The sequence below is a fragment of the Zalophus californianus genome, chromosome 13, assembly GCF_009762305.2.
Source record: "Zalophus californianus isolate mZalCal1 chromosome 13, mZalCal1.pri.v2, whole genome shotgun sequence".
Lineage (NCBI taxonomy): Eukaryota > Metazoa > Chordata > Mammalia > Carnivora > Otariidae > Zalophus > Zalophus californianus.
Genome location: NC_045607.1, coordinates 95,310,286 through 95,334,752, shown reverse-complemented (window position 1 = coordinate 95,334,752; position 24,467 = coordinate 95,310,286). Strand labels below are relative to the sequence as shown.

At 38.9% G+C, this 24,467-nt stretch overlaps 1 protein-coding gene across 3 annotated transcripts in view; it reads left to right on the top strand.

Moving 5' to 3' along the window:
* Positions 1-24,467, top strand: part of MFSD14B (major facilitator superfamily domain containing 14B) — a 71,879-nt gene that overhangs the window by 4,775 nt on the left and 42,637 nt on the right. Inside the window, exon 1 of one of the 3 annotated variants that reach the window (XM_027616485.2) lies at positions 2,978-3,001. The exons of the other annotated variants lie outside the window; for them this stretch is intronic. Coding sequence (XP_027472286.1) covers positions 2,993-3,001 — 9 coding nt within the window. The 5' untranslated portion in view covers positions 2,978-2,992. Of the gene's footprint in view, positions 1-2,977; positions 3,002-24,467 lie in introns of those variants that run through there. 3 annotated transcript variants of the gene reach the window in all.

Below are 24,467 nucleotides of genomic sequence, written 5' to 3'. Positions count from 1 at the left end.
GGGAGCCCGATGTGGGGCTCGATCCCAGGACCCTGGGATCATGACCTGAGCCGAAGGCAGATGCTTAACGACTGAGCCACCCAGGTGGCCCAACAATCGAGGTTTTCTATTTGATTTTCCTTTTTTTTCTGTCTTAGTAAGTTGTATTTTCTTAGGAATTTGTCCATTTCACCTTCAAATTAAATGGCATAAGGTTGTTTGTAATAGCCTCTTAGGTTTTTTTTAAACTACTATAAGATCCTTACTGTTTTTATTGCTGACACTGGTAATTTTTACCTCATCTTTAAACAAAAAAAAATTCTCAGTGTGTTCTGGGTAATCATCAGTTTTGCAAATGGGGGTAATTTTGCATCGTCTGTATTTCTGTTGTATGAACTAGAATATCCAGGAAAAGGTTCATTAGCAATGGTGAAAGTTCACAACTTTCTCTTCATAACAGAAATACATTTTTTTCATTGTTAAGGATGGTGTAAACTATATGTGTGAGATAAATGGGCTTTATTACATGACAACAGCATCTTCTTATTCTTACTGTCTTTTTTGTATGTGTTCCCCTCTTCTCCCCCACTTTCTTCCTCTTTGCCTCCCTCCCTCCCTTCCAGTTCAGTGTCTCATAGAAGCTTCACAAGTGGGCTATGAAGTCTGAGATGTCCCTTGGAGAAATAGGTTGTGGCGTAGTACAGGCATTGTTGTATGAGAATTGGAGAGAAATTTGTCATTAATCCCTGTAATCAACTGTAATAAATAATCTGCTAAAACATAATATCTGTGAATTATGTCAGCTTCTTTCTAGCTGCCTGACTTTTTAATACACAGTTCTGTATTTGCTTATAGTTCTACAATAGCTTCATTGAAATAAAATTGACATAGTAAAAACTATGTTTAGAGTGCACAGGTTTGTGTTTTGACGTGTATGCACTTGTGAAGTCGCGAGCACAGTCACGATGGTGAATGCCCATCGCCCCCAGAAGTTTCCTTGTGCCCATTTACATCCTGTCTCTCTGCCTACTCCCTAGGCAAGCATTTATCTACTTTCTGTCACTAGGTATTACTTTTAATTTTTTAGCAAATACTCTTTTTGGTTTGACTTTGTTTTTCCTCAGCATAAATTATTTTGAGATTTATCCATATTGTATATAAATCAGTGTAGTTTTTTTTTTTTAAAGATTTTATTTATTTATTTGACAGAGAGAGAGAGAGAACAAGCAGGCAGAGTGGCAGGCAGATGGAGAGGGAGAAACAGCTCTCCGCTGAGCAGGGAGCCGGATGTGGGGCTCGATCCCAAGACCCCAGGATCATGACCTGAGCCGAAGGCAGCCGCTTAACAGACTGAGCCACCCAGGCGCCCCAGTGCATTCTTCTTTTGTTGCTGAGTAGTACTCCATTGCAGGGGTGTTATCACAATTTGTCCATTCAGCATTGATGAACATTTGGTTATCACCAAGTTTTGGCTAGTATAAATAAAGTTGCTATGAGCATTTGTCTACCAGTCTTTGTATGGGATATGCTTTTATCAGAGTGGAATGGCTGAATCATATAGTAGGTGTATTGTTTAACTTTTTAAGAAAACTGCCAAACTGTTCTCTAAAGTTATCGTACAGTTTTACATTGTCACTAGCACTGAGAGTTCCACCTCATCTACATCCTCAAAACTTAGTTTTAGCCCTTGTAATAGATCTGTAGTAGTGGTATCTTACTGGTGTTTTTAATTTGCATGTCCCTGTGGCTAATGGTGTTCAACATCTCTCCATAAATTTATTTGCCATGTTTATATTTTCTTGGTGAAGTGTCTGCTCAAGTCTTGCCTATTTGTTGTTGTTGTTGTTAGGTTGTTTATTATCTTAAAACTGATTTTTTTTTTAAACAATGTGTATAGTGACACATAAGTTCTTTTTTTTTTTAAGATTTTATTTATTTATTTGAGAGACAGGATGAGAGACAGAGAGCACGAGAGGGAAGAGGGTCAGAGGGAGAAGCAGACTCCCCACTGAGCCGGGAACCCGATGTGGGACTCGATCCCGGGACTCCAGGATCATGACTTGAGCCGAAGGCAGTCGCTTAACCAACTGAGCCACCCAGGTGCCCCTTAAAATTGATTTTTGAGAGTTCTTTATATATTTGGGATGGAAGTCCTTTATCAGATACATGCTTTGCAAATATTTTTTCCAAGCTGTGCTTTTGGAAGAACAGTTTTTAATTTTCATGAAATTTAATTTATTAATTTGTTTTTTATGGATAGTGTTTTTGGTTTTACATCTAAGAAATGCTTTTGCTTAACTCATTATCACAAGGATTTCCTTCTCTGTTTTTAGAAGTTTTTTAAATTTTACAATTAGGTTTATGACCATTTTGAATTAGTTTATAATATGGTGCAAAGTGTGGATGGAAATTTGTTTTTTGTGTATGGATAATTGATTGTTGCGTGATTTGTTGAAAAGACTTTTTTTTTTTAAGATTTTATTTATTTGAAAGAGAAAACGTGGGGGGGAGGGGCAGAGAGAAGGCGAGAGAGAGAATCTCAAGCAGATTCAGTGCTGAGCACAGAACCTGATGTGGGGCTCAAGCCCAAGATCATGACCTGAGCCAAAACTAAGAGTCCAGTGCTTAACCAACTGAGCCACCCATGCCCCCTGAGAAGACTTTTTTTCACTAAATTGTCTTTGCACTTTAGTCGAAATTAGTTTCAGTTGTCCATATATGTGTCAGTCTATCCTGGATTCTCTGTTTCATCTGTTTATCTTTATATCAGTACCACTTAATCTGTATTACTGGAGGTACATAATACTTGAAACTAACAGTGTTAGGCTTCCAACTTTGTTTTCTTTTAAAAATGTTTTGGCTATTCCAGGTCCTTTGCATTTTAGAACTATAGAATCAGATTGTCAACTTTTACAAAAATAACAAAAAACCCTGCTTATATTTTCATTGGGGTTGTGTTGACTCTGAAGATCAGTTTGGGAAGAATTGAAGACAACATTGAGTCTCCTCATCCATGAAGGAGGTACTGCTCCATTTATTTTAAATCTTCTTTTAAATTTCCCACCTTTATTTTGTAGTTTTCAGTATATAGGTCTTTCACATAATTTCTCAGATTATACCCTATTTCATATATATTTTTTTAAAGATTTTATTTATTTGACAGAGAGAGACACAGCGAGAGAGGGAACACAAGCAGGGGGATTGAGAGAGGGAGAAGCAGGCTTGCTGCAGAGCAGGGAGCCCGATGCGGGGATGCTATCGTACCTAGTAGTGTAAATATATTAAAAATGTGAACTCTTAAAAAATTCAGATTCATAATTGTTTGTTGTATATAGAAATATAGTTGAGTTAAGAAATTCCTAACATTGCGATATAATACACGTAACATAGAATTGACTGTTTTAACCTTTTTTTTTTTTAAAGATTTTATTTATTTTTGACAGAGAGAGAGAGAGAGAGAGTACAAGCAGGGGAAGCAGCAGGCAGAGGGAGAGGGAGAAGCAGACTCCCCGCTCAGCAGGGAGCCTGATGCGGGGCTTGATCCCAGGACCCTAGGATCATGACCCGAGCCGAAGGCAGACGCTTAACCATCTGAGCCCCCAGTGCCCCCCCCCTTTTTTTAAGTGGGCTCCATGCTGGGCCCAGTGTGGGGCTTGAACTCACAACTCTGCGATCAAGACCTGAGCTGAGATCAAGAGTTGGATGCTTAAATCACTGAGCCACCCAGGCACCCCTTTACCTTTTTTTTTTTTAAGATTATTTATTTATTTATTTGAGAGAGTGAGCGAGAGAGCACGAGCAGGTGGAGGGTTAGAAGGAGAGGGAGAAGCAGACTCCACACTGAGCAGGGAGCCCAACATGGGGCTCAGTCCTAGGACCCCGGGATCATGATCCGAGCCAAAGGCAGACACTTAAACGACTGAGCCACCCAGGTGCCCCAACACTTTAACCATTTTTTAACATGCAGTTTAGTAGTGTTAAATATATTAACATATATAGAAACCAATCTCTAGAACTTTTTCAGTTTGTAAAACTAAACCTTTACATCCATTACACAGAATTTACCTGTCTCCCGTTCCCTAATAACCACCTTTGTGCTTTTAGTTTCTATTAAGTTTGACTACTCTAGATACCTCATATAAGTGGAATCATAGTCTTTTTGTGACCATCAGCATAATGTCCTCAATGTTGTTGTTGACACATGTTGAAATATGTTGTCTTTAAGATTGTTGAAGACGTGTAGTGTGCCTCAGAATTTCCTTCAAGAGTGAAGAGTATTCCATTTTATGTATATGCCACATTTTGTTTCTCCATTTCTCTGTTGAGTATTTCATTTCTTCTGGGTTTTGTTGTGTTTTTTTTACTCTTGCAAATAATGCCTTTGTGAACATGATTGTACAAATATCTCTTTGAGAGCCTGCTTTCAGTTCTTTTGGATACCTACCCAGAAGTGGAATCACTGGATCATTGGATAATTCCATTTTTAATTTTTGAGGCACCACCATGCTGTTTTCCTTTGTGGCTGCACCATTTTAAATTCCTACCAACATTACACAAGGGTTCCAGTATCTCTACATCCTCACCACACCTGTCATTTTCTGGTTTTTGTTTTGTTTTGGAGAGTAACCATCCTGATGAGTGTGGAGGGATATCTCATTTTGATTTTGCATTTCACTAATGGTTAGTGATTGAGCATCTTCTCATATGCTTATTGGCCATCCGTATATCTTCTTTGGAGAAATGATAGTCCTTTGCTCATGTCCAAATTGGGTTGTTATTGTTGTTGTTATTTTGAGTTGTAGAGGTTCTTGGTAAATTCTGGAAATTACCTTCTTACCACATAATGCATTGCAAATATTTTCTCCAGACGTTGCCTTTTCACTCTGTTGATTGTATCCTTTGATGTGCAGAAGTTTTAAATTTTGGTAACATCCAACTTACCTGTTTTTACTTTTGTTGTCTTTGTTTTTTGGTGTCATATCAAGATATCATTGTCAAACCCAGTGTTATGAAGCTTTCCCCTTAAGTCATTTTGTAAGAGTTTGATGTCTTACATTTAGGATTTTGGTTCATTTTAAAAGTTTCTTATTTTGATGAAGCCTAATATCTACTTTTTCTTTGTTGCTTGTTTCTTTTGTTGCTTTGGAGTCATGTCTAAGAATCTATGACTAAATCCAAGGTTTACCTCTGTTTTCTTCCAGGAGCTTTGTGGTTTTAGCTTAGATCATTTATCTGGTCTGGGTTAACTTTTGTATATGGGGTGAGGTAGAGTTCCAGCTTCATTCTTTATATGAGGAAATTCAGTTGTCTCTGCATCATTTGTTGAGGAAACTGTTCTTTCCCTTTTGAATGGGTTTGGCACTTTTGCCAAAAATCGGCAGGACATAGATGTATGGGTTTGTTTGTGGAAACTCAGTTCTAGTCAGCTGGTGTATATGACAGCCTCTCTCTCTTCTCCCATATTGGCAACTCACTGATGTTTCTTGTGTACTGTGATCTTTGAGTTGGGGATCATGTTTGGGACAAATGGGAGTAGCTTTCAACCTTATCTTTTTCCAGTTGAAGGCAGATGTCCTGATTGACAAAAGCCAGATGCTCTAGTTCATTTGATGTTTTCAGGTCACATTGATAAAGCAAGTGAGGGGTTTAGTGGAGATTGTTCTTTTGCCCAGATACACACTAGCCAGGCCAGACTCCTTAGTGTGGGAAAGTGGGGGTGGTGGGTGAGTAAAGGGCTGCACTTCGCCTGAAGAACTGTCTGCATTTGGCTCCTGTCACCTCTTAGGTTGTGGCAGTCCAGGCTACCTATCATATGTATGTGCTGATTCTGTTTGTAGAGAACTTTGGCTCTAAGAAAGGTAGTGTAAGTAGTACAGTGGTTAGTCACGTACACTCTGGAGGTAAGTGATTGTCTGGATGGAATACCAGCTTAGGCACTTAGTAACTGTGCGAGATGGGCAAGTTACTTGAATTCTCTGCATCTGAGTTTTGTCACCCACAAAATGGGAATAATAATAGTTTCTATCTCAAAGAATTCAGTGAAGATAAAAATGGTAGGATTTGTGATGTGCTTTCATCGGTCTTGGCATGGTATCTGTTGTTGCTTCTGCTGCTATTGTAGGATAGTTTTTGCCTATGTATAGTTTAGGATCTTTTCTGGTAGACTGTCCCTAACCTGTGTCATTGTTCTTTAGAGTGTTTATTTCTATTTAAAATTTTACATTCCATGAAACAAGAACAGGGATAGTATCCTCTGTTGATACCATTGCCCCCAGCATTTAACTGACATAATGGGACTCAACAAACATCTGTTGAGTGAATTAACCACTTGGAATTGAATATTTACATTCTTAAAGAAGATTGATAGAAATAGAAATATTTACAAAAGCAGTCCTTGGCATCTTGGTTTGCTTTCAGTCGGTGGTGGTTGGTAAATTATAGAGTTTGAAAAGTTGAGTTAAAAGCAGTTATCTTACAAATGTTTAATGAATGCTTAGTCTCTCCAACATCATAGTCATTGTATTTATTCAACTATTTAATGCAGTGCTGAGAAAATTTTCATAATTTTTATGGAAAAGTTATTTCATCTAAAGAAGCGGTAAAATTGTTTTTCCTACTGGCTTTCCAGTATTAGGAGGATGAAAGCAAAACCTACAGGTATAATCATTTATTTGTTTTAAAACTATTTGTGTTTTTCATCTTTCTGTTTATATTTTAAAAGATTTCTGATAAAGAATTTATTTTTGTTGGAGCATTTTACTAACCAGATAAATACAAATGATATGGGCAAGAAGTACTAACTGTCTGAATTATTAAAATACTAAGAGATTATAGTGAAACATACTTCTCATAAATGTCTTCAGTAGTACTGCAGAGATGTCTTTGAATCTTATGGCAGTACATTCCAACTGTGGAGTACCAGTTTTCAATCAAAATGTATTTTAAAATAATTTTTCTGCTTAGAAGTACAATAGAGCCAACAGTTTACAGTTACAGCCTTAGTTGCTTAGCTTACCCATAAAAATCAAACTGAAATATTTCATTTTTAGTAGCTTAACATTGTTCATGGTGTAATGATACACTTGATGATAAAGGGATTTTTTATTGCACATAATAGGAAATACAAAAATTGTGTGCTTATTTTAGCAGTTTAATATCACCAAAGACCTAGTGGGCTCATTACATTCATATGCTCTGCTCTTCCCAGGGTGCTAGTTTTTGGTCTTTAGGATTGACCACATATGGTCTCAAGTTGGTTGACGTTGCTAAGTATCACATGCTTACACAACAGTGCCCTCACACTGGAAACAGTAATGTTTTGATATTGTCCCTAGAAGAATGAAGGAAAGTCCATAAACCCTCCCACATATTTCCCCTCATATCTTCCTGGCCATAATTGGGTCATGTGGTTCGTTCCTATGTTTGTTTTTTTTTTAAGACTTTATTTATTTATTTGACAGAGAGAGACACAGAGAAGGAACACAAGCAGGGGGGAGTGGGAGAGGGAGAAGCAGGCTTCCTGCTTGAGCAGAGAGCGCGATGTGGGGCTCGATTCCAGGACCCTGGGATCGTGACCTGAGCCGAAGGCAGACGCTTAACGACTGAGTCACCCAGGTGTCCCTACTCCATCAGATTCTTAACAGAAAAATGTTTCCTGGCCCCAGTGTGAGTAAGTGGAATACAAAGGGGAGTTCATAAATATCAGTAACCTGATAAAATAACTGAGAAGCTGCTGACATTCCTTAACTACCCTGAGCAGAGGTGGGTCCTTCCCTACCAAATCCCTGTAGCCTCTTTTCCACATACAACTAGTCTGTCTCCTATACTACACGACACCTCTCAAAGGCAAGGATCTCAATAGTATTTCTCTAAATGTACCCTGAACTCCGAAGATAACAGGCTTTTGTGACAGAAAAAGTTGACTTTCCATGCCACCCAAGACATTTTCGAATAAATTCCCAACGGTGTTCATGTTTCAGCAACTGTGTGCATAAAGAGACTGTAGTCACCTTCTGACACTGCAGGCTTGAGAACTCTTCAGGTCCAGAAGTTGAATCTTGACAAGCCAACTTGACCAGGATAATTCAATGACTTAAAATAGGAATGAACCGGGGCGCCTGGGTGGCTCCGTCATTAAGCGTCTGCCTTCAGCTCAGGTCATGATCCCAGGGTCCTGGGATTGAGCCCTGCATCGGACTCCTTGCTTGGCAGGGACTCTGCTTCTCCCTCTGCCTGCTGCTCCCCCTGCTTGTGCTCTCTCTCTCTCTGACAGATAAATAAAATCTTAAAAAAATATATAAAAATAAAACTTTATTTTAGAGTAGTTTAGACTTAGAGAACAATTGCAAAGATTGTATAGAGAGGTTTCATAAACCCCACACCCGTTTCCTTCTATTATTAGCATCTTACACTGGTATGGTATATTTGTCAAAATTAATGAACCAGTGTCCATACTTTACCATCATCTAAAGTCTACATTTCATTCACATTTTGCTAATTTTTACTGAATGCCCATTTTCTGTTCCAGTATTTCTTTACATTTAGTTGTCATGTCTCCTTCAGTTCTTCTGGGCTGTGATAGTTTCTCTGACTTTCCTTGTTTTTGATGACCTTCACAGTTTTCATGAGTCCTGGTTAGATATTTTGTAGAATGTCCCTCAGGTGGGATTCATCTAATGTTTTCCTTAATATTAGGGTGAGATTATGGGTTTGGGGGAGGAAGCCCACAAAAGTGCAGTGCCATTTTCATTACATCAAGTCAAGGATACAAATCACTGTTGCTGTTTGTCACCTTCTTTATAAAGTTACTCTTTTCCCCTCTTTCTATGCTGTGCTCTTTGGAAGAGAGTGTGTGCAGCTCACATTTGAAGAATGGGAAGTTATGCTTCACTTTCTTGAGTACAAAGTACCTATGTAAATTATTTGGAATTCCTCTGCACAGGAGATTTGTCTGTTCTCCCCCTTTTGTTTACTACATCATCTTATTAGTATAAACTTAGAAATATTTATTTTATAATTTGGGTTATAATCCAATACTGCTTTGCTCATATTGTTCCAGCTTTAGGCATTGGGAGCTCTTTGACATACCCCATGTTTTTGTCATTGTGTTAGGTTTTGTTTATTTGTTGTTTTTTGTTGTTGTTTTAGCACTTATATTCTGGCACTACAAGATGCTCCAGGTTCCTCTTGTCTGTTTCCTGCCTTAGTCCTAGAATTAGTCATTTCTCCAAGGAGCCCTGGCTCCTTTTGTTGGAAAATTGTATTTGAAACCAAGACCTGAGTACCAGATACTTAAAGTGCTGTTGGCTGCCACGGTGTCATTACTTCTAGGTTCTCAGGTGACAGGTCAAGGAAAATATATGTGTGTATATTAGCCTGTGTGTATATATATATCTATAAATATTTCTGTATGTGGTCGCCTGTATCCTTGTAAAGCTAGAATGAGGTCATAATGATACCCAAATCTAATCTGTTAGCACATGGCTCATCCTGTCTCTCCCCCCTTGTTTGTTTATAACCTTCCACTGGGGCGGTGAAAAAAGTAACTCCCACCATTTGTCATCCGTTTACTTAATTGTTCAGTTCCAGGACACTGGTTTCAGAATTGTTATCTGTACCATTGTGGGGAACATATTTATCAATTAGAGTACAGTGCTTATGTGAGGTTCCTTTTGCCTTCAGTCTTGCAGACTGCTCATTCCTAATGTTATTTAGATCACTAACTTTCCCCCCTATTCTCTTCAATGAAGTTGAGTCATGCATTCTTTTTTTTTTTTTTTTTAAGATTTTATTTATTTATTTGACAGAGAGACAGCGAGAGAGGGAACACAAGCAGGGGGAGTGGGAGAGGGAGAAGCAGTCTTCCCGCTGAGCAGGGAGCCCGATGTGGGACTTGATCCCAGGACCCTGGGATCATGACCTGAGCCAAAGGCAGATGTTTAACAGCTGAGCCACCCAGGTGCCCTGAGTCATGCATTCTTAATACAGTTAGCTCTTTGTCACATTCTGCAGTCCATGCTGAGATTCTCTGACCTCTTAAACATTTTTTTTTCAATTAACATGTACTAAGGTTCTCTTCTTGTTCCAAAAGTCTGTGGGTTTTGACAAATACATAGCACCACTTACCATCTACCATTACAGTGTTGTACATAAGTTTTACTACCTGAAAAAGTCCTTTGTGCTTCAACTGTTTAACCTTACCTCTTCCACCCCTAGCAACCACTGATCTGTTTACCACCTCTGTAGTTTTACCTGGTATCATACACCATATAGATAGCCTTCCAGACTTGCTTCTTCTCACTTAGCAATGTGCATTTAAATTCTGCCATCCAGCAATTGCATTGTTTTAATTTGCATTTTTAAATGATATATGCTGAGCATCTTCTCATATAGTTATTTGCCATGTAATTTTTGGTTAAGAGTCTGTTCAGAACCCCCCCAACCCTGTTTTATAATTAGGGGATTTATTAACTCATTTAACAAGAAATCTGATGGAAATACAGTTTCAGGATTGGTTCATTTAGCATGTAAGCAGTATAATCAAGGACCCGGGTCCTTTGTGTTTTCTGTGTATTGACTTGTCTGGCTTTTATGGTCTCAGGTGTCTGTCATTGTTCCAGCCTTCACACACCATCAGCAAAGTCCAGAGGCAGCGAAGAGACAGAGTCAGGCTTTTTTTTTTTTCTCATTATGGTGTTTCTTTTTTTTTTTTAATTTTATTATGTTATATTAGTCACCATACAGTACATCATTAGTTTTTGATGTGGTGATCCACGATCCAGTGTTTTTGTACAACACCCAGTGCTCCATGCAGTACGTGCCCTCCTTAATACCCATCACTGGGCCAACCAGTCCCTCCTCCCTGCACCCCTCTAAAACCCTGTTTGTTTCTCAGAGTCCATAATCTCTCATGGTTCATCTCCCCCTCCAATTCCCCCCTTCATTCTTCCCTTCCTTCTCCTAATGTCCTCCCTGCTATTCCTGATGTTCCACAAATAAGTGAAACCATACGATATTTGACTTTCTCTGCTTGACTTATTTCACTTAGCATCATCTCCTCCAGTCCCATCCATGTTCATGTAAAAGTTGGATATTCATCCTTTCTGATGGCTGAGTAATCTTCCATTGTATATATGGACCACATCTTCTTTATCCATTCATCTGTTGAGGGGCATCTCGGCTCCTTCCACAGTTTGGCTATTGTGACATTGCTGCTATGAACATTGGGGTGCATATGGCCCTTCTTTTCACTGCATCTGTGTCTTTGGGGTAAATACCAAGCAGTTCAAATGCTGGGTCATAGGGTAGCTCTATTTTTAAATTTTTGAGGAACCTCCACACTCTTCTCCAAAGTGGCTGTACCAACTTGCATTCCCACCAACAGTGTAAGAGGGTTCCCCTTTCTCCACAACCTCTCCAACATTTGTTGTTTCTTTCGCTGTCCATTTTTGCCATTCTAACTGGTGTAAGGTGATATCTCAGTGTGGTTTGGATTTGAATTTCCCTGATGGCTAATGATGATGAACATTTTTTCATGTGTCTGTTAGCCATTTGAATGTCTTCTTCAGAGAAGTGTCTTTTCATATCTCCTGCCCACTTTTTGACTTGATTATTTGTTTTTTGGGTGTTGAGTTTGAGAAGTTCTTTATAGATCTTGGATACCAGCCCTTTATCTGTAGTGTCATTTGCAAATATCTTCTCCCATTCTGTGGGTCACCTCTTTGTTTTGTTGACTGTTTCCTTTGCTGTGCAGAAGCTTTTCATCTTGATGAAGTCCCAAAAGTTCATTTTTGCTTTTGTTTCACTAGCTTTTGGAGATGTATCTTGACAGAAGTTGCTGTGGGTGATGTCAAAGAGGTTACTGCCTATGTTCTCCTCTAGGGTTTTGCTGGATTCCTGCCTCACATTGAGGTCTTTCATCCACTTTGAGTTTATCTTTGTGTGTGGTGTTAGAGAATGGTCAGGTTTCATTCTTCTGCATGTGGCTGTCCAATTTTCCCAGCACCATTTATTGAAGAGACTGTCTTTTTTCCATTGCATGTTTTTTCCAGCTTTTTCTAAGATTATTTGACCATAGAGTTGAGGGTCCATATCTGGGTTCTCTATTCTGTTCCATTGGTCTTTATGTCTGTTTTTGTGCCAGTGGCATGCTGTCTTGGTGATCACAGCTTTGTAATATAGCTTGAAATCGGGCAACGTGATGCCCCCAGCTTTGTTTTTCTTTTTCAACATTTCCTTGGCGATTTGGGGTCTTTTCTGATTCCATACAAATTTTAGGATTGTTTGTTCCAGCACTTTGAAAAATGTCATTGGAATTTTGATCGGGTTGGCGTTGAAGGTATAGATGGCTCTGGGTAGCATAGACATTTTAACAATGTTTATTCTTCCGATCTATGAGCATGGAATATTTTTCCATCTTTTTATGTCTTCTTCAATTTCTTTCATGAGTGTTCTGTAGTTCCTAGAGTATAGATCCTTTACCTCTTTGGCTAGGTTTATTCCGAGGTATCTTAACGGTTTTTGGTGCTGTTGTAAATGGAATCGTTTCTCTAATTTCTCTTTCTGCAGTTCTCTTGTTAGTGTATAAGAAAGCAACTGATTTCTGTGCATTGATTTTGTATCCTGCCACGTTACTGAATTGCTGTATGAGTTCTGGTAATTTGGGGGTGGAGTCTTTTGGGTTTTCCACATAAAGTATCATGTCGTCTGTGAAAAGAGAGAATTTGACTTCTTCTTTGCCAGTTTGAATACCTTTTATTTCTTTTTGTTGTCTGATTGCTGTTGCCAGGACTTGTAGTTCTATGTTGAACAATAGTGGCACCTTCTAGTTTCGTTGATTTGATCTGTGTTTCTGGTTTCTAATTCATTTGATCTCTGCTCTGATCTTCATTATTTCTTTTCTAAAGCGTGGCTTAGGCATCATTTGTTGTTTTTTCTCTAGTTCTTTAAGGTGTAGAGTTAGTGGGTGAATTCGGGATTTTTTTATTTTTTTGAGGGAGGCTTGGATGGCTATTATTTCCCCCTTAGGACTGCCTTTGCAGTATCCCATAGGTTTTGGATTGATGTGTTTTCGTTCTCATTGATTTCCATGAATTGTGTAAGTTCTTTGATTTCCTGGTTGACCCAAACATTCTTGAACAGAGTGCTCTTTAGCCTCCAAGTGTTTGAATTTCTGCCAATTTTTTTCTTGTGATTGAGTTCCAGTTTTAAAGCATTATGCTCTGAGAATATGCAGGGAATAATCTCAGTCTTTTGGTATCGGTTGAGACCTGATTTGTGAGCCAGTATGTGGTCTATTCCAGAGAAAGTTCGATGTGCGCTCAAGAAGAATGAGTATTCTGTTGTTTTAGGGTGGAATGTCCTGTAAATATATGAGATACATCTGGTCCAGTGTATCATTCAAAGCTCTTGTTTCCCTTTTGATTTTCTGCTTAGATGATCTGTCCATTGCTGAGAGTGGAGTATTGAGGTCTCCTACAATTAACGTATCGTTATCAATATGACTTTTTATTTTGGTTAATAGTTGGCTTACATAGATGGCTGCTCCCATGTTGGGGGCATAGATATTTACAATTGTTAGATCTTCTTGTTGGATAGAGCCTTTAAGAATGATATAGTGTCCTTCTGTGTCTCTAATTGCAGACTTTAGTTTAAAATATAATTTGTCTGATACAAGAATTGCTACCCCAGCCTTCTTTTGAGGTCCGCTGGCATGGAAGATGGATCTCCATCCCTTCACTTTCAGTCTGGATGTATCTTTAGGTTCAAAATGAGTCTCTTGTAGGCAGCATATGGATGGGTCCTGATTTTTATCCAATCTGCAACCCTGTGCCATTTTATGGGAGCGTTTAGGCCATTCACGTTGAGAGTGATTATGGAAAGATACAAACTAATTTTCATCATGTTGCCTGTGAGGACATTGTTTTTATAGATTGTCCCTGTAAATTTCTGTTGTATATCACTCTTGGGGTCTTTCTCCTTTTATAGAACCCCCCCTTAATATTTCTTGCAGGGCCAGCTTAGTGCTCACATATTCTTTCAGTTTCTGTCGGTCGTGGAAGCCCTGCATCTCTCCATCCATTCAAATGACAGCCTTGTCAGATAAGTATTCTTGGCTGCAGTTCTTGTTTAGTACCCTGAATATGTCTTGCCAGGCCTTTCTGGCTTGCCAGGTCTCTGTGGATAGGTCTGACGTTATTCTGATGTTACTCCCTCTGTACGTAAGGAATCTCTTCCCCCTAACTGCCCTGAAGATGGTTTCCTTGGCTCTAAAATTTGCAGGTTTTACTATTACATGCTGGGGTGTTGGCCTGTTTTCCTTGATCTTGGGAGGGGTCCTCTCTGCCTCTAGGACAGGAATGTTTGTTTCATTCTCCAGATTAGGGAAGTTCTCAGCTACAATTTGCTCAAGTACATCTTCTAGTCTCTCTCTCTCCACTTCCTCCGGGATTCCAATTATTCTGACACTGGAATGCTTCATGGTGTCACTTATTTCTCTGATTCTATTTTCATGGATTCTGAGTTGTTTTCCCTGGCCTGCTCTCTTCCCTTTTTATCTATTATATTGTCTTCCAGGTCGCTTATTTGTTTTTCTGCCTCAGTTACCCTAGCTGTTAGATTATCTAGATTGGATTGGATCTCATTGATAGCATTTTTAAGTTCTGCCAATTCAGCTTTCATTTCTGCCCTTAGAGACTCTATGTTGTCATTAATTGATTTCTCCATTCTTGCTATTGTCTTCAAAATTGCTAGTCTGAATTCCATCTCCGACATCTTGGTTATATCTGCATCCGTTTGTAAATCTGCAGCATAAGTCATGATCTCTGAGTCTTTTCTGTTTTGGGGGTTTCTCCTCCTACTCATTCTGTCGATGGGTGGTTGAGGGAAGGTATAGAGTCCAAATTATTGACCAGAACCCAAGCAAGATGCACCTGTTTTCTTGGGACCTTAGGGTTGCTGGCCTCTTGTTTTCCCAGCCTGTCTTCTGGGGGAAGGGCCTGCCGAGCTGTTATTCAGGCAACCCCGTTTGGGCGGAGTTGCCCTGCCCCTCTGTGGGGGGTGATGGGCTCAGTGGGAATCAGTTTTGGGGGCTTTTGTTCTCTGGCGGCTCTCCCCGTCTCTTCCAGGAGTCAGAGCAGAAGAGACTGTTTCCAACCCTCTGCCTCAGAGCAGAGAGATTGCAGTCTGTTCTTCAGTGAGCTCTCCAGGCCACACTGTCTCCGTTTCTGTCCCTGCTGCTATAAACTGCAGTCCTGGGTTGTGTGCCCCTCCGCAGAGCTCCCAGTCCTGCCTCCAGGTCGGGGCACGTTTCTGCCCTTTGTGCTTCTAAAACTGCCAGCCGCTCCGGGTTTCCGCCTCAGGGGCTGCCCTAAAGTCCTTTCCCCGCCGCTACAGGTCTGTGAGCCTGTGCCCGGTCCCCAGCGCGCGAGGCTGTTGCTCACCGGCGGTGTAGGATACCCCAGCCACTGCTGTTTATTCTCCAATATTTGCCCGCAGAATCACGGCTCTCCGCTTCGTACCTTGAAGCCAACCGCCTGCGATATTCTGTTTTTAGGGATCCAGATCTTCTTACATCTCCGGCTGGTTTCGTGGGTGCTCAGAGTGGTCTGATAGCTATCCAGCTCAGTTCCGGGGACCAGTTGAAATAGGGTCCCCTACTCCTCTGCCATCTTTCCTCTCCTCCCCCAGAGTCAGCCTCTTTGTGTATCTTTCTCTCATCTCTTTTTTTACCATTGCATTTTTTTATTGAGATATACTCACATAAAATTGACTGTATTCCAATGTACAATTTTTAGTATATTCAGAAGTTTATGCAGCCATCACCACTGTCAGAACATTTTTGTCTCCCCAAAATGAAACCCAGTACCCATTAGCAGTCATTCTTCATTTTCCCCTGCTCTCAAGCCTTGGCGACCACTGAGCTGCTCCCTCCCTCCCTCTGGAATTGTGTAGTCTGGGCATTTCACTTAAATGGAATCATACTATATGTTGTTGCTTTTCCTCTTGGCTTTTCTCACTTAGCATTATGTTTTCAAAGTTCCTCCATGTTGTAGCATGAGTTTATACTTTATTCCTTTTTATAGCTGAATAATACTGCATTGTATGGATATACCACTTATTGTTTATTTATTCAATCGGTTGGTAGAGATTGGGGTTGTTTCCACACTTGGTTACTGTGAATAATGTTGTATGAACATTTGTTTACAAGTTTCTGTATGAACGTATATTTTCAGTTGTCTTGGGTATTGGAGTGCAGTTGCTGATAATTATATGGTAACTGTTGAACATTTTGAGGAACTCCCAAACTATTTTCCACAGTGGTTGTACCATTTTAAATTCCCAACAGTTCTGTATGAGGGCTCCAATTTAATTCCTCATCAATGCTTGTTATTATTTTTTTTTATTACACCCATTCTAGTGGTTCTGAAGTGGTACATCACTGTGGTGGTACATCATTGGTTTTGATATTCATTTCCCTGGTGGCTAATGATGTTGAACATCTTTTCATGTGTTTATTGATCACTTGTTTATGTTCTTTCTTTTTTTTTTTTTTAAGATTTTATTTATTTGACAGAGAGAGAGACAGCTAGAGAGGGAATACAAGCAGGGGGAGTGGGAGAGGGAGAAGCAGGCTCCTGGCTGAGCAGGGAGCCTGATGCTGGGCTCAAGCCCAGGACCTTGGAATCATGACCTGAGCCGAAGACAGACGCTTAACGACTGAGCCACCCAGGCGCCCCGCCCCTGTATATCTTCTTTCAAGCAATGTTTGTGCAAGTCCTTTGCCCGTTTTTAAATTGGGTTACTTGTTATTTTATAAGTGAGTTGTAAGAGCTCTTGATTCAAGTCCCTTATCAGGTATGAGTTTGCAAATAATTTCTTCGACTCTATGGCTTGTCTTTTTGTTCTTTCAGCAGTGTTTTTCACAGAGAGTAAGTTTTTAATGTTAATGGAGTCCCAACATATCAACTTTTTCTTACATGGATAGTGACATTAGTGCTCTATATACAAACTCATTGTGAAACCAACGGACCTACTTTTAGCTCTGTGATCTATTTTGAGTTCCTTTTTTTTTTTTAATTGTGGTAAAATATACATAACACAAAATTCACCAATTTAGGCATTTTTAAGTGTACAGTTCAGTGGCATTTGAGTACATTAACATTGTTGTGCAACCATTACCATTGTCCATCTCCAGAACTTTTCATCATTTGAAACTGAACTCATTAAAAAATAATTCATTGTTTCCCTTTCTCTCTATCCCCAGACGACCACCATTCTACTTTCTGTCTCTTTGAATCTCATATAACAGAATCATGCAGTATCTGTCCTTATGTGACTGGCTTATTTGACCTAGCATGATGTCATCAAGATTTAGCCAAGTTGTAGCGCTTATCAGAATTCCTTCCTTTTCATGGCTGAATAATAGTCCATTGTATGCACATACTATATTTTGTTTATAAATTTATCTGTCAGTGGACATTTGGATGGCTTCCACCTTTTGGCTGCTATAAATAACGATGATATCAACATGGGTGTACAAATATCTCTTTGAGATCCTGGTTTCAATTCTTTTGGATATGTACCCAGAAGTGGAATTACTGGATATTTGGTAATTCTATTTTTAATTTTTTAGGAACCGCCAGGCTGTTTTTCACATTGGCTATACCATTTTACAGTACCACCAACAGTGCACAAGGGTTCCAGTTTCTCTACATCCTTGACAACACTTGCTTTTTTCAGGTTTTTAAATATTTTTTCTTTTTAATCATAGCCATCCTAATGAGCACGAGGTACTATCCTTGTTGTTTAACTTTGCATTTTCCTAATGATAAGTGATGTGGAGCATCTTTTCATGTGTTTTTTTTGTCCTTTGCCCATTTTTTAATCAGTTTAGTTTTTTGGTCCTTGAATTGTAGGAGTTTTTTAAATATATAATCTGGGTAATCCTCATTGGATATATGATTTGCAAATATTTTCTTCCATTCTGTGGGTTGCCTTTTCACTCTGTTGATAATGCCCCTTGATGCACAAAAGGTTTTCTTTTTGATTAATCAGATTATCTGTTTTTTTCTTTTGTCTCCTGTTCTTTTGGTGACATTGGGGAAAGCATTGTCAAATCCAATGTCAGGAAATTTTCCTATGTTGTCTTCTAAGAGTTTGTAGTTTTAGCTTTAACATTTAAGGCTTTGATCCATTTTGAATTAATTTTTTGTACATGATGTGAGGTTAGGTCCAGCTTTATTATTTTGCATATTATGAATAGCCAGTGTTCCCAGCACCATGTGTTGAAGAGACTATTCTTTCTCCATTGAATGGTCTTCGCACTCTTGTTGCAAATCATTTGGCTATCATACAAGTATTTATTTCTGGACTCTCTATTATTATATTCCGATGGTTTATGCTGGTACCTCACAGTTTTGATGAACTTTGTTGTATGCCTTGAAAGCACGAAATGTGAGTACTGCAGTTTTCTTCTTTTTAAAGATTGTTTTGGCTGTTATTTCAGGGTCCCTTGAGATCCCATATGAATTTTAGAATGGGTTTTTCTGTTTTTGCAAAAAATGGAATTGGGATTTTTGTAGGAATGACATTGAATCCATAGATCCTTTAGGGCTACTCACATCTAGACAACATTAAGTTTCCTGATTCATGAACATGGAGTGTCTTTCTGTTTATTTTTGGTCTTCTTAATTCCTTTCAGCAATGTTTTGTAGTTTTCAGTGTTGAAGTATTTTGCCTGCCTGGTTCATTTTTCCTGAGAATTTATTCTTTTTGATGCTATTGTGAAAGGAATTGTTTTTGTAATTTCCTTTTCGGATTGTTCATTGTTAGGGCAACTGAGGGGTGCCTGGGTGGCTCAGTCAGTTAAGTGGCTGCCTTAGGCTCAGGTCATAATGTCAGAGTCCTGGGATTGAGCCCTGGGTCAGGCTCCCTGCTGAGCAGGGAGCCTTCTCCCCCGCCCCTTCTTCGCTCATGCAGTCTTTCTCTCAAATAAATAAATAAAATCTTTTAAAAAATGCAGCTGATAGGGCGCCTGGGTGGCTCAGTCTTTAAGCGTCTGCCTTCAGCTCAGGTCACGATCCCAGGGTCCTGGGATCGAGCCCCGTGTCGGGCTCCCTGCTCAGTGGGAAGCCTGCTTCTCCCTCTCCCACTCCCCCTGCTTGTGTTCCCTCTCTCCCTGTTGTGTCTCTGTGTCAAATAAATAAAATCTTAAAAAAAAAAAAAAAAAAGGACCTCCTGGGTGGCTCAGTCGTTAAGCGTCTGCCTTCGGCTCAGGTCATGATCCCAGGGTCCTGGGATCGAGCCCTGTTTCGGGCTCTCTGCTCAGCGGGAAGCCTGCTTCTCCCTCTCCCACTCCCCCTGCTGGTGTTCCCTCTCTCACTGTGTCTCTCTCTGTCAAATAAATAAAATCTTAAAAAAAAAATGCAGCCGATATTTGCATTTTTTTTGTTTGTTGTTTTTTTGTTTTTTTTTTTTTTTTGGTCCTGCAATTTTGCTGAATTCATTTATTAGCTCTAAAGTTTTTTTTTTTTTGTAACCTTTAGGGTTTTCTATATGTAAGATGATGGCATCCCCAAACAGAAATGATTTTACTTCTTCGTTTCCAGTTTGGATGCTTTTTTTTCCTTATGTAATTATTGTGGCTAGAACTCCCAGTACTATGTTGTATAAAAGTGTTGAAAGCAGGCATCCTTTTCCTGTTCCTGATCTTAAAGGAAAAGTTTTTTCAGCCTTTTCACTATTGACTGTGATGTTAGGTGTGGATTTTTCATATGTGCCATTTATCATACTGAGGTAGTTTTCTTCTATCCTTTTTAAGATTTTTTATCATGAAAGGCTGTTTGTCAAATGCTTTTTCTGCATTGTTGGAGATGGTCATATGTTTTTCCCCCTTTCATTTTAATGTGATGTGTTCCATTGATTGATTTTCATATGTGAATTTTTCTTACATTCCAGGAATAAATGTCACTGGGCCATGGTATTAGAGCCCTTTTAATAGGCTGCTGAATTTAATTTGCTAGTATCGTGTTAAGAATTTTTGTGTCCTTAGAATAAGGGAAATTAATCTGCAGTTGTCTTTTCTTGTAGTATCTTTTTCTTCGGTACAGGTAAATGCTTTCTTCATAGAATGTGTTAGGAAGTGTTCCCTCCTCTTCATTGAGAGTGATTCATTTTAATTCTTTAAATGTTTGGTAAAGTTTACCATTGAAGCTGTGAGGGCCAGGGCTTTTCTTGGTTGGGAGGTTTTTGATCACTGACCCAATACCCTTACTAGTTCTAGGTATATTCAGGTATTCTATTTCTTCATCATTCAGTCTTAGTAGATTGGGTGTTTCTAGATATTTGTCCATTTCATCTAGTTTATCCAATCCATTGTCCTACAGTTGCTCATAATACTCCTTTATAACCTCACTTTTGTTTCCAGATCTAGTAATTTAAACTTCCCTCTATATTTTGTGGTCAGTTTCACTAAAGATTTGTTAATTTTTTGATAGTTGGATGATTTTTTGTTGCTTTTTTATTCAGTATTGCATTTATTTCTGCTCTAAGCCTTTATTGTTTCTTTCCTTTTTCTTGCTTTGCTTTAGTTTTGCTTTTCTAGTTTCTTACAGTGAAAACTTAGATTATCGATAGCAGATTTTTTTTTTTATAATAAGGCATTTACAGCTAAAAACTTCCTTGTAAGCACTGCTTTAACAGCATTCAACAAGCTTTGATATGTTGTGTTTTCATTTTTGTTCATCTGAAAGTTTTGTGATCTTCCTTGTGATTTCTTATTTGACCTATGGTTATTTAGGTGTATGTTGTTTAATATCTACATATTTGTGAGTTTTCCATGTTTTTTATGTTATTGATTTCTAGTTTCATTACATTGTGGTCAAGAGAACATAATTTATACGATTTCAATCCTTTCAATTTATTTAGACTTGTTTTATGATATTTCTGTGTACACATGAGAAGAATGTACTGCTGTAGTTGGAGTGTTCAGGTAGGTGTTTGTTAGGTCTAGTTAGTGTAGTGCTACTAAAATCTTTCCTTCCTTGTTGATCTTCTAATTGTTCTGTTCATTATTAGAAGTGGATATGGAAATCTTCAACTATTATTATTGAACTGTTTATTTGTACCTTTTATTTTTAAAGGGTATTACAGTTCAGAATAGCCAGAGTGATGTTAAACCTCTAGTCACTTCTCTTTGGGAGAGAATTATGGTCAGCTTAGGTTAACAGGACTGGGTCTAGAAGTTGTTTTCCCTTTCAAGCAATACAATGTTAATTCCTCAAATTAGAAAAAGAAAATTTCAGTGCTTCAATATTTCCTACGATGCATAGACAGTCTTTTAAACAGAATGCTGGGGACCATGTCTTTTATTCACCTACAAGCTAACTTCAGTATGCTAGGAAAATCATCAGTTTGCACCCTGGAGCGAAGGCCTTCTGGCTCCATTTTAGAGTGGTTTCCCTTTATTGATTTTCATGGTTATATGTGGACTGTGGGATGAGATTGGAGAACTACAAAAGGGAAATCAAGAAAGTTTTGAGTTTAAACTTAATCATGAGGGCAAAGGGGGGTGGTTGTATCACTTAATGATTGCTACATAAGAAACTATCCCCAAATTTAGTGTCTTCAAAACAGCAACCATTTATGACAATTCTTTGGGCTAGGGTCAGCTTGGGGTTCTTCGCTGGATTTATTTGGAGTTACTCACACTTCCGTAGTCATCTGCAGGCTTGATGGAGTTGGGTGATCTAAGACAGCCTTGTTCCTCTGTCAGGCAGCTGGTCACGGCTGTTCAGTGGTTGGCCCAGGTGGCCTGAATAGGGAGGACTTAATATGCTTTCATCCTCCTGTGCCAAGAAGGCATTTCCATGTGGTCTTGAAGACCTCTGGAGGCCTAGCGTCAGAAGTCCATGTTGTCGCTTCACCTGACATCTGTTGGTTTGAGTCGAGTTGTTAAGCCTGCCCAGATCCAGGGAAGTGGAGAAATAGACTCTATCTACCTTTGGATGGCATAGGCAGCACAGTCATCCTGTGAAAAGGTTATGTGCACAGGAATGAGGTTCAGAACTCGTAGCTCAGTCTTGCAGTCTTCTGCGGGTGTCCTAGGATAACATAGGTATTTTAGAATGACCACTCTGAGTATGGTATCAAGAAAGATTTGAAGAAGGAAGGGAAGAGAAGTCAAGTTAGAGTTAGGAGGCCATTGCAGTCCTCTGTAGGAGAGATGAATGAATAAAGACATCACCACATACTTATCATCTAAACATCTCAGGTTGTTCCGTACTGATCTATAGAGGGGCAGATGGAGAGAGGAGACGTTGAACTGATCCAGAGAGGCTGCACTAGATCAGGCTCAACTGGAAATAATTGGTTAGGTTGTGTTAAAGTTTTTCTGATAGCTCAGATAATTTAAGGGAGAAACTTGTGATCCTTTTTTTCCATCAGCATACTGGCCACCAAGAGCTTAGGAAGAATTGGAAGGAAGGCAGATTTATTTTTGTCACCTTCTTATATCCAGTTGCCAACACTAAGTTCCCACCATACCAAGGCCTGCCTGCCTGTCATAGTACATTTCTCTCATGTATCACTGGTACTGGCTAGGAACAGTTAGTTCAATTAAAGTAATTTATGTAGAGGTGAGAAAAAGAAAGTGTTTGCATTTTAGAAGAGGTGCTTGTTAAACAACTTCTAATTGATATATCTGAGCATATAATACATAAACAAAATGCAGGTTGTCTGGTTTTTGTTTTTGTTTTTTTTTGTAAGGTGTTAAAATAGCATAATGTCCTAAAATATATCACACATATTAAAGTGTGTATCTGTTTTTATGTTTAATCAGCATGGCCACCACATGGGTCTCTACCCTAGTGGTCTCCGTAAATAGAACTTTATTGCCTACAAAAGCACCAAACCAAGGAAGCTGCAAATGAGAAATAAGAGTTGCCTTCTTATGCTCCCTTTGCGCTGTTCTCAGGGGTTTTTGAGATTCTTGTATGCGTGATGCTTAATAAATAAAATGATTCAAGAGCAACAGTTGGGCTATTTATTGACATGCTCACCCAGTGTTCAGAAGCAATTGTTTTGTAGTGTGGAGTTGGTGACTATCGGAATTTTTACCCAAATAACTAGAAATTATTAGTAAGTGCATATAGGCTAGTTCACTTTTTTAAAATTCATTTTTGCCACTGCTTCTAGTTTTTTTTCTGTAGATTTTAAAACAGATTCCAAACATACTGTCAGTTCACAAATACACTAATGTGTATCTCTAAGAGATATGGATCTTTAAAAAACATACCTTACTTCAATACCATTAAGTTACAAAGAGTATAATTCTTTAGTATCATCTAATATCCAGTTCATTTTCAAATTTCCATGATTGTTTCAGAATTGTCTTTTTTCCAGATAGTTTGAGTCAAACCCCAAAGTCCCAGAGTATTGCTTTTGGTTAATATTTCTTACATTTCTTTTAATCTATATACTAACATAGTTCTCCCTCCTTTTTCTTTTTTTCTTTGCCCATACCATTTCCTTGTTGAAGAAACTGGGCCATCTGCTTCAGAAATTTTTCTACATTTTGGGTTTTGCTGTTTAAAAGATCAGAGAAAAAATGTTAGTCTCTGAAGAAGAGATCCTGCTTCCATCTCACAGATTTTGTAGAGTGCTTACTACTATAGTGGGGTGAGAGAAGGGCTATTTGGATACATCATCGAACAAAGACAAAAATCCTTTCCTTCATAGCATTTAAATTACCATTCCATGGGCAGTAGACAAAAATGAATCATAAAGTTTGTTGGAAATCCTCTAGAAAACAGTAAGAGCAGAACAAGGGGTTAGGGAGGTGTGGGACCTTCTTGGACTAGTGGGGTGTGGGGCTGACTGCCCTGGAAGTCTTACGAGGGTGGAGCAGAGGGGTTGCAGGGATCTGATTTACATTTAAAGGGGGGCACTGTGGCTGCAGTGCAGTGGGTGAAGGAGCAAGGGTGGAAAGCTACTCTATAACCTGGGCAAGAGGTGGTAGAGGAGTAGATGGAGGGCAATGTGGGGAGAGCCAAGGGTGATGGCAAAATTTCTGTCTCTAGCGGCTAGAACGACTTACGCAGAGGGTCCTAGAAGGCTTGATCGCAGGCAGAGGCTGAAAAGTTGCTGCCATTTCCATTCACTATTTTGTTGGTAAAGGACTATTGAAAACTAGTCCTTTTTGGAAGATTATGTTAAAGGCCTTTTGGTTTGGAGGGGGTGAGTTGTTAGATGCTTAAATTTTTTTTTAAACTTTGTAAAATGCTTTCTGTTTTTGCAAATGTCTTATTTAATGGCATGTAAAGGTACTTTTCATTGGACATGGCAAAAATTTAGAAATTCACGAGTTTGTATTTTTAATAACATTTGTTCTTGGCTCTTTGAAAATTTTCAAAACTACAAAAAAAAGTTAAAAGTAAAATAATATTCCCTTCATCTAAATTCAGCAGTGAGCATTTTTTAACGTTTGCTTT